The 14674-nt window shown below is 34.5% G+C and overlaps 1 protein-coding gene across 1 annotated transcript; it reads left to right on the top strand.

Annotated features, from left to right (window-relative positions):
- Positions 1-5961: 5961 nt before the first annotated feature.
- Positions 5962-8724, top strand: LOC107798963 (putative cinnamyl alcohol dehydrogenase 6). Its single transcript, XM_016621995.2, has 6 exons — positions 5962-6144; positions 6537-6650; positions 6745-6972; positions 7057-7345; positions 7493-7646; positions 8343-8724. Exons 1-6 carry the CDS (start codon positions 6050-6052, stop codon positions 8543-8545), a joined length of 1083 nt encoding a protein of 360 aa, XP_016477481.1. The 5' UTR covers positions 5962-6049; the 3' UTR covers positions 8546-8724.
- The last annotated feature ends 5950 nt before the right edge of the window (positions 8725-14674 follow it).

The raw sequence follows: 14674 nt of genomic DNA, 5'->3' as shown, positions 1-14674 counted from the left end.
AGACGAGGTACCAATGAATTTGCCTGAATGACGAGGCCTCTTGTTAGACCCCTGACCACCTCCCTGCGATAGAACCATCTCAACTCTCCTAGCCACATTGGTCGCCTCCTGAAAAGAAATCTTACTCCCCATCTCCTTAGCCATCTGAATTAGAATAGGCTAAATGATCCCCTCAATGAACCTCCTCACTCTCTCTCTCTCTCAGTGGGGAGTATAAGTAAAGCAGGATGGGCCAAATCGATAAACTCGGTCTCGTACTGAGTAACAGTCATAGAACCTTGTTGGAGACACTCAAACTGCCTCCGATAGATCTCTCTCTGAGTGATAAGGAAAAACTTCTCCAGAAATAGCTGAGAAAACTGCTCCCAAGTCAAAGCTGGTAACCCAGCTGGTCTAGCCAAAGAATAATCTCTCCACTAAGTCTTGGCGGATCCAGACAAGCGAAAAGTAGCAAAGTCGACCCCATTGGTCTCCACTATCCCTATGTTCATGAGAACCTCATGATAACTGTCCAAATAATCCTGGGGATCCTCAAAAGATGCACCGCTGAAAGTGCTAGTGAAGAGCTTGGTGAACCTGTCCAATCTCCACAAGGCATCGGCAGACATAGCTACTCCATCATCAGTCTGAGCTACCATACCCGGCTGAACTGCTCCAACCGGCTGAGCTGCTGGAGTCTGAAACTGGGGAGCCATCTACTCTGGAGTGCGAGTAGCAGGAGTCTGGGCTCCTCCTCCAGCCTGAGAGACGACTGGTGCTACAAGAAGCAAGCTTGCCCAGGTGACACTCTCCATAAGGCCCACTAGACGGACCAGAGCATCCTAGAGTACTGGGGTAGTAATGAACCCCTCTAGGACCTGAGTTGGGCCCACCAAAACTATCTAGACTGGAACCTCAACATCAAACTCAACCTGAGGCTCCCCACTAGTGTTGCTGCTCTGGGTTGAGCTCTGCCCCTACCTCGGCCTCTAGCACGACCTCGCCCTCTGCCCCTCGTGGGAGTTGCTGCTGGGGGATCGGGTTGCTAATCAGTGGATGAGAAAGCACGTGTCCTCGCCATCTGCGAAAGAACAAAGTAGAAATTCAATTAGCATTGAGGAACCAAACCGCACGACATGAAAGAATAGATGTGAAGTTTTTCCTAACTCTGTAGCCACAAAGGGATAAATACAGACGTCTCCGCACCGATCCCTCAGACTCTACTAAGGTTGTTTGTGAATTGTGAGACCTATGTAACCTAGAGCTCTGATACCAATTTGTCACGACCCAGATTTTCCGCTCTTGGGAGTCGTGATGGCGCCTACTAGTGAAAGCTAGGCAAGCCAACCGTTTGAACAAATTACCTTTTTCCCATTTTAATCTTTTAACAATTGTGAATCAACAGTTTATAAACAACGGAATTTAAACAAGCGGAAGAAACAAATAAACTATTTAAATAAATCCAATATGATTTCTTAAACAAAGACTACCCAAGACTGGTGTCACAATTTCACAGACGGTCTAGGAATACTACAAACAAGGTCTGAAGGAAAATAAATGCGACATTGTTTCTGAAATACATAAATGAAATAAGATGAAAGAATAGAGGGAGACGCCAGAGCCTGCGGACGCCTGTAGGACTACCTTGGATCTCCGTATGGACTGAAAGCAGCCACCCAAGCTAAGGTCCAAAAGCTGCTGCGCTGGGATCTGCACATAGTGCAGAGTGTAGTATCAGCACAACCGACCCCATGTGCTGGTAAGTGCCTAGCCTAACCTCGGCGAACTAGTGACGAGGCTAGGACCAGACTACCAATTAAACATGTGTAGTTAAATCATATACGGCGGAAAGTAAAAGTAGGAATGTTCAGTTAGGAATGGGAGGGGGAAGCATGTTGCGGGGAAACATCAATTAAAAATAGAAAGACAACAAGTAAATGTGAGGAACACCATGTCTCAATTATCAACAAGAATTTGAAATCAAACAAGTGCACGACATCATCCTTCGTGCTTTTACACTCGTACTCACCATAAGAATCAATATAAACTGCACGACATTACCCTTCGTGCTTTTACTCTCGTCCTCACTATAAAATCAATATAATCAGCACGGAATTGTACATCATGCGGCACGGCATCACCCTTCGTGCTTTTACACTCTTCCTCACAAAATCATACATGGCATCACCCTTCGTGCTTTAACACTCTCTCACCAAAACAATGCACGGGATCACCCTTCGTGCTTTAACACTATTCCTCACCCAAACAACAATCACAAGCAATAGGGCAAGGAAGCAAGTGAAATCACAATAAAATCCCGGCAAGGGAACAATTGTACAACAATCAAATCCCGGCAAGGGAACAATTGTACAACAATCAAATCCCGGCAAGGGAACAATATCAAAGACATTAACATCCGAGCAAGAGAGATAGCATTGAAAGCAACAACATCCTGGCAAGGGAGACAACATAATAATCCTCTTCTCTTTTTCACACTTACTTCATAACTCACTTCACAACTTGAGCCAATGCTCTATAAGGTTCAATTGCCAATTATACTTCCACAATTCACTATACAACTTGAGCCAACGCTCTTCAATATTCAAATACCACTATTTCTTCCACAAGCTTTGTTCAACAATAGAAACCATCACATAAGGCATGGACAATACAAACGGAGTCATAATAGTCATAATATAAGACTCAAAGGCATGCTTGGACACCAACGTATAGACACTCGTCACTATGTCTATACGTCGTACTCAACAAATAACGCATAGCAAATAGGACACAACTCCTAATCCCTCAAGCTAAGGTTAGACCAAGCACTTACCTCGATGCCACGAACACAATTCAAGTCTCAACTATCGCTTTACCTCTTGATTCCACTGCCAATTTGCTCGTATAATCGATTTGGAAGAGTACTTGTCTTTGAAAAATCGTCCAAGTATTTTGGTTTTGAAAGGGTTTGAAAAATGGTTGAAATGCATCTAAGTTATGATTTTGTAGGTTGCAGGTGTCGCAATTGCGAACCCCTCAGACTGCTAACCTCGCATTTGCAAACCCTGAGGAATCCAGTCCTCTTCGCATTTGCGATACTTCCTTCGTATTTGCGATGTCACATTTGCGACAAGTACTTTGCATTTGCGACCAAGGTAGCCCAGGCCACTATTCGCATTTGCGACCCATTGCTCGTATTTGTGAAGCTTGCAGGCCTGCAACACACCAGAAATTCCTAAGTCCAAATTCCACTCTGTGGCCTATTCAAAACTCACCCGAGCCCTCAGGACTCCAAATCAAACATGCACACAAACCTAAAAATATCATACGGACTTGCTCGTGCAACCAAATCATGAAAATAACATATAAAATTATGAATTAAACCTCAAAACTCATCATTTTCATCAAGAACACTTTAAAGTTCATAACTCTTCAACCGGAGATCCAAATCACGTCAAATAAACTCCATTTTTCACCAAATTTTACAGTTATCATTTAAATACTTTAACAAGTTTGTACCGAGCTCCGGAACCAAAATACGGGCCTGATACTAATGGTTTCAAACAGTAATTCTTTTCTTTATTTCATGAATAACTCAGCAAAACAATTTCTTTCAAAAATTGATTTCTAAGGCTTGGGACCTCGGAATTCATTTTCGGGCATACGCCCAAGTCCCATATTTTACTACGGACCTCCCGAGATCGTCAGAACACATATCCGGGTCCGTTTGCTCAATATGTTGACCAAAGTCAACTAAAATCAAATTTTAACTATAGAAATCTCTATTTCTCATATTTTCACATAAAAAGGCTTTCCGGATATAGGTCCGAACCACACACGTAAATCGAGGTGAGGTAAAAAGGAGGTTTTAAGGCCTCAGAACACAGTATTTGTTTTTGGGTCATCACAATTTTTTTTAGATCTTGTCTTAAATTTATTTAGATTTTATCTTAAAGCCACCAAGTGTCATATTCTCAATACGCCACTTGGTTTAATCTCATGATTCACTACCCTCCTTTTAATATAATATAGATGGTTGAACCTTTTCGCATAAGTAACTTATTTTTGCCAAAATTTTTTATTGTTAGGATTTCCATTTTATACCAAAACGGCAAAAAGAAAGAACAAAAGTAATGAACTCTCTCCCTTTTTATTAGTTCAAATTTTACCTATGTTAACCTTCATTTTCATGTTTCTTCACAAAAAAGATGTAAGATTTAAAAATAATCATAGAAATGATCGACTTTAATTTTTTGGTTTCAACTGCAGACAACAGAGGCTTTTACAGGAAATGACTTGATTCTATAGTGGACTAATAGCCCGTTTGGCTAATTGAGAATGAGATTCTACGAAATTCATGGGTAAGTAAGAAATGCTTCCGTACTAATTACAAGAAGATTCACATACTTCTTTGTTTTATTTCTTCTCTCTTTCTTCAATAGCCTTAACAACCTTTGGGATGGTCCACCTGAAGTGGGAATGGTCAATGGGAGTCTAATTTCTACGATTCTATCATTGGTATTTCACATTGTGTGAACCAGATTTAATAACTATTTGACTTTTGACCAGAAAAGGAGTTGGTGTGACGGCTACTCTTTGTGATATTTCAGTAAGTTGTTTCTTTATTTCTCCGTTTTTTTCTTCTTGCTTTTACCCATATAAAAAGTACTATAACAAGTAGGATTTGAGATTGATCTCAACAACAACAAACCCAGTGCAATCTCATACGTGGAATTTGGGGAAGGTAATGTGTACACAGGTCTAATTATTTCTATCTTACAAAGGAAGAGAGATTATTTCCGATACACCCCCGACTTAAGAACAGTGAAAAGGACACAATAAACAAACAGTGACAATGGCAAGAAAATAAGATAACATAAACAAATAGCACAACATGTAATAGCAAAGAAACTAGGAACATGAAGCTATAAGAGAAGTGCGAAAACTACCGGCAATAATGCCACATCGTTAAAAACAAGGAACTCGGAATAGGAAAATACAAGACTAGTACTAATACTACTAGTACGACTAGAAGAGACTCTCGACTACCTGTCAACCCAAAATCAGAGGCGGATCCAGGATTTATATTTTATGGGTTCAATTTTTAAGATATTAGCATTGAACCCATTATATTTTTAAAGTTATGGGTTCATATCTACTATTTTTATAATTTTAAGGAATTTTTACATATAAATTTTTACTCCGCGTGGAAAGTTATGGGTTCAATTGAACCCGTAGTCAACCTTCTACATCCGCATGTGCTCACAACCCTAATCTTCGACCTCCACGCCTCCCTATCGAGGGCCATATCAAAGTAGGATTTGGAGATTGATCTCGCGCTAATTTTTGTTTTTCAATTTTCTGAAAATTACAATGTCAAAGATCAGAAATCAATAGTCCTATTTTCATTCGTAGTTCCAGGTTAAATTATTTCTACTATAAATATAGGGTCGCTTATAGAAAGGTGAAAGAAAAGTATACGAAATGAAAGAAATTTTTATTTATACATTGCACGGGGATTGAATTGAAATTACATACAAGGGTGTATTTTCAATTGAATGGCTGGAGAAAAAGAATAAACAAAGAAATAAAAGGACAAAATTAGAGGAGGAATCTCCGTTGGATTTCTTCATTTATCTATCTATCTATATACTATATTAAAAGCACGAAGGTCTTTAGCGAAATGTCGTTCACCTTTTTATTTTAATATTTTAAGAAGATATATATTTATTGATATAGGAAACATGCGCAAAGCGCATATCCTAAGACTAGTTAGAAAAAAAGAGTTAGTTCAGTATCTCGGTATAACAATACTTTTTGTCATTTTGTAGGATGCATTTTCTTTGAAATTAACATGGGATATTTTCAATATAAAAATGAAAGTGTACTGTTAATTGTGGGGTCAAAACCACCCTTAACAACCTAATTTTCATCTCAAACTCTAGTCAAGTTTAACACTATAAAAGGAGCTCTCTGTTGTACTCTATTCTCACTTCTCGCCACTACATCTCCGACTCTTCTCACACAAAGAAAGTAAATTCCCACCACCCAAAAGAAAAGGAAAGTTTTCATGGCTAAAACAACCCCAAACCACACTCAAGTTGTTTCAGGATGGGCAGCTCTTGATTCTTCTGGCAAGATCACACCTTACATTTTCAATAGAAGGTATTCGTGATTTTCATGTATAAATATCTTTGCTACGTAATATATAGTATTCCATTTTATATGACACTCCATTTATTTTAGTCAGTTCCACAAAGAATCATGCACTTCTATATTTATGAACTTTTTAATTGTTAACTTTTCATTTGCTCTTGATTACATGCTCTTATAGCTAGAAAAGTGTTATAAGATGTTTAACACTACAAGTTCTAAGAATATTTTTGGCATATATTAAAAGTCTTCGCAAACTTTGTACTTAGTCAAACTATAAATGCCCTCGTATGAAGCGGAAGGGACGGAGTATTATACTTATGGTACTAAAGCAACATAATTTGTGCGAGATATTTGTCATTTTGTTCTACTGAAAATTTAATTTTTACATCATGCTTACGCAGAGAGAATGGTGTAAATGATGTGACCATCAAGATTTTATACTGCGGAATCTGCCATACTGACCTTCACTATGCCAAAAATGATTGGGGTATCACTATGTATCCTGTTGTTCCTGGGTAATAATCAATTATAAACTTCTCTCTTTTTCTTTTGTCCTTTTACTTTTCATAGTAATTAATAAGTTTCTAATTTTTTATTCGTGTAATTTAGGCATGAGATTACAGGGATTGTTGTGGAAGTTGGGAGCAATGTAACCAACTTCAAAACAGGGGATAAAGTAGGAGTTGGATGCATGTCAGCATCTTGCTTAGAATGTGAATTTTGTAAAAACTCAGAAGAGAATTATTGTGACAAAGTTCAATTCACATATAATGGTGTCTTTTGGGATGGTAGCATTACCTATGGAGGCTATTCCAAAATGCTAGTTGCTGATTATAGGTAAAGTATTAAGCATTAATTAGTATCCTAAGTTCTTCTATCTCAATTTTGATAAAACTAATTTATATTCTTATTATTTTGAAGGTTTGTGGTTGCTGTACCAGACAACCTACCAATGGATAGAGCAGCACCATTGTTATGTGCAGGAGTTACTGTGTTTTGCCCAATGAAAGACAATAACTTGATTGACTCACCTAGGAAAAAAATAGGAGTTATTGGTTTAGGAGGTTTGGGACATTTGGCTATTAAATTTGCAAAAGCATTTGGGCATCATGTTACTGTCATAAGCACTTCTTTATCCAAAGAAAATGAGGCCAAATCCAAATTAGGGGCTGATGATTTCATTGCTAGCTCTAATACACATCAAATGCAGGTTTGTTATATATTTCCACTTCCTCCTTTTCTTTTTAAAATATCCATATATATGTGTAACATGTTTAAATATGTATAAACTTTTAAAAATTACTATTAAATCGGTTTTTTTTTTCTAATTTGGATATAATAATAATAATAATGACAGTCGAGGCAGAAGACATTGGACTTCATATTGGATACAGTGTCAGCAAATCACTCTCTTGGGCCATACTTAGAGCTGCTCAAAGTTAAAGGAACTTTTGTTATAGTGGGTGCACCAGACAAGCCTTTGGGCCTTCCATCATTTCCATTAATATTTGGTAAGTCAGTCATATTTAAAGATGGTCAGGTTTACAATTGTTAATTGAAAAATAGTCACGGTTTCAAAAGTAATCAAAATTTAGCCACTTTTTTATATAAAGATAAAATCTAAACAAAACACCCTTAAAATTCGAAAAAAATATTGCATAATATGCTAGAGTTCGAATTATTATACATATGAGATTTAAGAAGAATTAATCCAAATAGCCGTTCACCCAACCACTTAAACTAAAAATAGCTCGTGGAGGTATAATATATGTATAGTTTATATATTATATGTGTATAATTGTATATAATCAATGTATAAACTATGTATATGGCTAGAAAAAATAAACAATAAATATGGAAGGCTATTTATGTAAAGATCTCATTTCATAATGTGCTGTAGTTCCAACATAATATGCTTGAAGTTTGTACGCAGGAGCCCCATAATTTAGCATATCATGCTGAAAGTTTCCGTGTTTCAGCAAAACAGTGACTATTTCTCAATGACTTTACAAATATTGGCTATTTTTTAATTATCAGTTAAAAAAATGGTTAGCCAGTGATATTTTCACGAATTTTACACCAAATAACGAAATAGATCACCTAATTAGTTTGTTTGTGACAGTTGACCTAATCAATGCCTGCACATTATCTTATGCATTGTGTTTGAAATAACCCCTTAAAACTGTGAATTGCAATTTAATTTGCAGGTAAGAGAACTGTGAAAGGAAGCATGATTGGAAGCATAAAAGAAACACAAGAAATGATAGACATTTGTGGGAAGTATAATATAATGTGTGACATAGAGATAGTCACACCTGACAGGATTAATGAAGCTTATGAAAGGATTGAGAAAAACGATATTAAGTATCGGTTTGTGATTGATATTGCTGCTCAATCATCAAAACTTTAAGTACTTCAGGTTATTTTAATTGAGACCTGATAGAGAGAGAATATTGTACGCCTTTCATTCCTTTTCATGTAAAGTGTAAACTAATTTTTTTTGCTTGTTGCGTGGTATAATTTTATCAATCATAAGGATCACAAAAATATGTAGTCAGTTGTTATTCTTATTTTAACATTCGTTCTTTATGCTTTCTAGCCTTCGTTGAATGGATCATATGGTAGAATGGCTGATCTCATAAGCATTACTTAATAATTTCGCATAAGTACAGCCTAAATAGGTGCTCTTCATCTGCGTAGCCACCATTTTAAGTTTTCATCCGTATAGCCAATAAAACCCTCTGACATTATCGTCTGACTGACATCATCGCCTGACATCAATCTTATAACGATCTCTTTCCTTTTCTTTTTTTCTATTTCTCCTATTTGTTTTTTTCTCTTCCAGATTAATGTGACTATCTGACAAAAAGTCAAGTCATCACGTGGTTTTAAATCCTTATTTCTCCTATTTATTTTTTTCTCTTCCGGATTAATGTGACTATCTGAAAAAAAGTCAAGTCATCACGTGGTTTTAAATTCTTACTTTTCCCCCTCTCTTTGCCTTATTCTTGTACTAAATTTACCCCAAAAAAGCAGTATATTGTCATTTTATATAGTATATATATATGTCTACACAATTGTACATTGGGATGCAATGTAAATACATTATTATATGCTCGTATATATATATATATATATATATATATATATATATATATATATATATATATATAATTATACGCACTTATACATATTTATACAATATATATAATACATATGTATGAGTATATACAGCATATGCACTGAATGTACATAAATTCAGCAGGTATATTTTACACTAGAAAAAAACTTTCCAGCCATCATTAAATCTTTATTTCAACAAAAAGAATATACCATATAGAAAAAAGTGTCAAACTTCCCTGAAGACCTCTTATACAATAATAATGTATATACACCCTTATACACTGAAAAAAATATAATTATACATCATTATACACAAATCTACACACTTATACCTATTTATACATAATTATATAATATTTGTATAAGTGTGCATAAACACCAGTGATACAGCATATGCACAGAAAATACCTTATGTGCATTACTACACCTCTGTTTTAACACCAATATTATCAAAAAGAACGAGAAGAAGAAGAAGAAGAAGAAGAAGAAGAAGAAGAAGAAGAAGAAGAAGAAGAAGAAGAAGAAGAACCAATCAGCTCAAGATAGGTCTAGATGAATCTCAAATTCTTAAAATTTGTCTCGCTCGATTAATAATACTATTATTAGTCAATACCCATCTGGATTGAAGCACCAATTCACAATGAAAACTTCCAGATCTGAAAACTTTAGCTTCGTAAGTGGTGGAATTATGATTTTTGGGACTTATATTTCGATACCAAATGCTCAGTAAGAGACTCGAGATTTATCAATCAAAATTACTTAAATCATTAATGGGTCAAATGTTTTCTTCCTCAATCTTTTCAACCGAACAACTAACTTCATATTCTTCATCTTACTCTAGACTTTCATCTTTTTGCATTAGGAAAGTTTGAGAGAATTAAAAAAAGTTAAGGAAAATTAGATCTGAAAATTAGAGAGGAGAAAAGATAGGATGAAAGATAGATTTAAAAATTAAAGAAGATAGAAGATAAATATGGGAGATAAATCTAAAAAATATAGAGGATAGAATATGATGGCTTGTAGAGAATGAAGAGGCAAATGGGGAGAGAACATTTTGGCGTGTAGGAAAAAGGAGAACTAGTTCAGTGATTGAAATCTTTCTTTCAAATTCTATATAAACTGGGTTATACCGGGTAAACTTTAAAAACATGGGCCATTTTTTGTTATGGTGTGAAGTCATGTGTATTTTTTTGTAATTTAGCATCTATAGGGAATCTTATAGAAATGTCCCAAAAAAGTCCAAACTTACCAACCTCTAGCCATTAATCATAGGTTTACCAAAACTAGCCAAACACATATAAAAATTAAAAACACAAATAAATAAGGTTTTTTCTCTCCAAGAATCACACACAAAGATCTCCTTCCATATTTTTAAGCGTGATTAGCAACATTAGATGCAAGACGGAAAGAAAATTTCATGGATGAGGTAGCAAATAAGATGATGAAATACAAAAATATAAATATACAAGATTCCAAAAGTCAAAGCAAAAAAAGGACTTTTTAAAAATCTAACAAAATATGACTTTTTTCTATGGGCATGATTGAGATTCATTGAAAACATATAGATGAGTCAATATATAAATTTTGAGGAAGATTGGAGGTGATTTAGATTGATTTAGTATCAAAATTCGTAGTTAAAATCGAGTTCAAAAAATTCTTCTGCGACACATGTATCAAACATGTATCTCACACACATGTATACATGGATATATATGTGATACCCATTTGATACAAATATGATACATGTTTGATACATAGTTTGATACACATATCATTTTTTTCATGTTCATCTTCTACTTCGAATTTTCAATTCAAACTACCTCAAAACTCCATCAAATCATCCCAAAATTGAGATTCAAGCTCCTTAAGATGTACCCAATCTATTCTAATAACACCCACTCAAAAGAAAGCAAAAATTTAACCTTTTTTGGCTACAAATAGCTAATTGACTAATATTGGTAATATTTTAGGAATTGACCAATTTTGTAATAAGCTATTTATAAATAGTAATTGTTGATATTTTCCCTATAATATAGGGACATAGTGTGGAGCTAATCTCTAGCTTTTATCAATTTTAATGAAAGCGTAAATGTCCGTAGGGGGTCACGGGAGTCCGTTGGCCTCTACAAAATCAAAATATATATAGGTATATACATATAGAACCCGTTAAATATTTTACTGGTGCCCTAAACTCACTAACTAAAGTTGGATGAGTGTATTTTGAAGCCCTTTCTCGCGCAGAATGTCTTGGGATCGAAACCAACTTCTCCTTTTTATAGGCCCTTTTACGTTACTGCTTCCAATGGTTGTTATACTTAGTAGTCAAGTGTTTTTTAAATATTTAAATCTTTTTAAGATTAATTATTATTTAATATTTGTATATAATAGTCAACTTAATTTAATTAATATTATTCTTTTCAAGTCCCTCCCTCAATATAAAAAGCTTGCCCTTTAACAATTACTTCGACCATCTATCGATTCGGCGGCCAAAATTTATCGTTAGTAATTAACATATTTAAAGATAGTATGACCCTGTTAGATTCAAATCTCGGGTCCGCTTCTGCGTGACGGCTTTATAACTTAAAAGTTGCCATCGGATGCAAATATTTTTTAAGCACAAGCGTGTGGTATGTATTATGTAGGCAAAAGTATTTCCTTGGCATGTAGAATATAGGCACACACAACAACCAAAAAAAAAAGAGTACAAGTGGAATTGAAAAGACTAAAACCGATTTTTTAACAAAGTGATAAACATTGAGACCAATTACACTTGCTTCATGTTTGGTTTAAATCAATTTAGTTAATTTAGATTTTATTTACCCAAACAGCAATTTATCTCTGTTCAAACTGTTAATGAAATCGTAATTATTTGCTTCCAATATTGTTTTATTGATTAATTAGTTTATGAAAAAAGAAATCCTTATTGGAAGATACTATATATAAAAATTTGGTAGGCGTGTTATGGAACTTTTGCAGAAAATCAAAAATCTTATCCAAATTACACATCAGGTTATTAAATTAAATTGAAACTAAAACAAATTACTAAATTTTAATTATTCAATTTTTACCAAACTATATATATAAGTTTTAGTAACAATTCAGACATGGAAGATATAGCACTAACCAATGAGGACAAAAGAACATATTTAAAAGGGGATTAGAAATAGAAAAATAAAAGCCGAAAAGAGGGGAAGAAGTGCTAGTATTAAAATAGAACAAAATAATTAATTAGTAGTAGCAAGTTGTTGGGAAACATGCGGGCATCTTAGGGATTGAAGAAAGCATAAATTAAACCTTCATCCATCCCTCTCTCTCTCTCTTTAAAACGAAGAAAACAAAAAGAGAAAACAAGAAAATGGAGATATAAATTATAAAGGATTGATGGAATGGTGTGCGCAAGTGCACATGCTTAGGTGATCAAGTTGTTCAAAGTCACAAGCTTCCCACTTAATTAATTTCGTCAAGTTATCCTCCAACTGTCCCAGCTAATTCAGCCACTTTCTATGGCATTTCCTCCTACAAATTATTTCCCACTAACTAAACCAACCAAAATGAATTAATACGTGCTTCTGTTAAATTGCTCGGGCATTTGTTTTTGGGTTCAAAATACAAGACCATATGACGTGGCTATCTTTGGGGAAAGACCTTCACATGAGATACTCCCTTGAATTATTATCTGTAGATAGTTCTAGGTTGTCAGATTTATTTGAATCAAATTCTGTTACAAGTAGTCTTCTCCTTTTCACTCTTTAACATTATTTTTGTCAGTTTCCCTTTTTAGTCCTTTTCCTCAATTTTTTTCATTTTCCAATGCTTACTTCAACTCCTTTGTTTGAATAACCCCCCCCTACTTCTAGTGTGGTTGTTTGTGACTTTTTGAGTTGTCCCCTCTCAATCTTTGCTCGAGTCTTCCTAAGTCCGTTTCAATTTGTGTGTCATATTTTTTTGATCTGTTTCAATAAATAAATAAATTACATTTCATAGATTTTTAACTCCAATTTTCCATATAGTATATTTAAGACCATAAAATTCAAGCACATTTTTGATATATTACGCACATTTTTAGTTTAAAATCACAGAATTTAAAAGTCTTTCATACTCTTTTATGATCGGTCAAACTATTATATATAAATTGAAATAGAGGGTGTAGTTATTGTGCTCCAACCATTTGCCATTTTCACAATATCAGATTTTGCTTACTTTATTGTAAATATCTCAAACTAGTACAGCTTTGATAACCGCGACGACAATTTCTATTTCTGGCTTGTTAATTCAATTGCTTTCCTAATCCAACTAAGTGTTGTATAGAGTATATTTTTTCTAGTGTTGTATATATTTTTTCTTTGGAGTTGGTCTTGTTCGCTGGTATTAGTTCTCCAAATGCTGTCCTAATTAGTTGCCCATCGAACGATTTTAAATGTGTAGTTACGAAAAATGACGCAAAAAAACAAAATCGATTGTGTATTGTTTGATTGCATTAAAACATGACTGTAATTGTACTTAATCGATCTTAGAATCAAGTTAAGTTGCTGGCTCAAGCTAATAGCTACTCAATGTGCTGCTTATCTTTTTTGGTCTTAACGTGGAACGGTTCATCCTGCCTATAACCTAACTTGCGAATAATCATGCTCATGCTCTTACATTTAATTTTTACATTGCAATTCTAGATTATGTAATGAGTGTATGACCAGGGGCGAACGTACATGGGCGGATCCTCTTCGTCGGGAAAAAATATTAAATATTTATATTAATATTCTAATAACACCGTTTCCTGACAAAAAGTACTTCTTGATCCATTGGTCAAGCTCGTATTTGGGCTTGTAAAGGTCGTAGATTCAAGGCTGGACCTAGATATTTTATTTCTTAAATATCTTTGAGCGAGCATTTTTCTTAAAATTGTGAGGCTAAGGATAATTGAACCTATATCTTCCTTTGCAGTGATATTCAACTACATCATTGATGCCTTAGCTTTCAACTTGTGGGAAAATAATATTAGATAATATTTATTTATTTTCTGATTTATGTAAATACGACACGAAAAATTCTATATACGCCCCCGAGTGTATCAAATTGGACGTTGAAATCATTGGATTGGAAAACTGGTTATACATGAATACACCAAAAAAAGGAAGAAAATAATCAGTATCATTGAGATGGATCCTTTAATTTCCATTTTCCTAACATATATACAAAATTGTGTAAATATTTAATAATGGTTAGACTATAATATTTTTATCAAGCTGTAGGAATCCGTCAGATTTAATAACATATTCAGATCACTCATCTTGGTTCGATACTAAATCCAAAACATGGGGTTACTCTTACGAATGTCACACATTAAATATTTCCCTAGTTAGATTCCCTATTTTTTTAAGAAGAAAAGATAAAAGAATTTGCTAATTCGAGGAATTTTCTA

Source organism: Nicotiana tabacum, chromosome 3 (genome assembly GCF_000715075.1).
Source record: "Nicotiana tabacum cultivar K326 chromosome 3, ASM71507v2, whole genome shotgun sequence".
NCBI lineage: Eukaryota > Viridiplantae > Streptophyta > Magnoliopsida > Solanales > Solanaceae > Nicotiana > Nicotiana tabacum.
The sequence above is the reverse complement of the archived record's forward strand: the minus strand, read 5'-3'. Positions and strand labels throughout refer to the sequence as shown.

Excerpts from the sequence above, each read along its gene's own strand:
- LOC107798963 (XM_016621995.2), top strand. The coding sequence starts at position 6,050 with ATGGCTAAAACAACCCCAAACCACACTCAAGTTGTTTCAGGATGGGCA. Across the intron at positions 6,651-6,744 it reads ATGTATCCTGTTGTTCCTGG|GCATGAGATTACAGGGATTG; the intron begins GTAATAATCAAT and ends CGTGTAATTTAG. Across the intron at positions 7,647-8,342 it reads ATCATTTCCATTAATATTTG|GTAAGAGAACTGTGAAAGGA; the intron begins GTAAGTCAGTCA and ends TTTAATTTGCAG.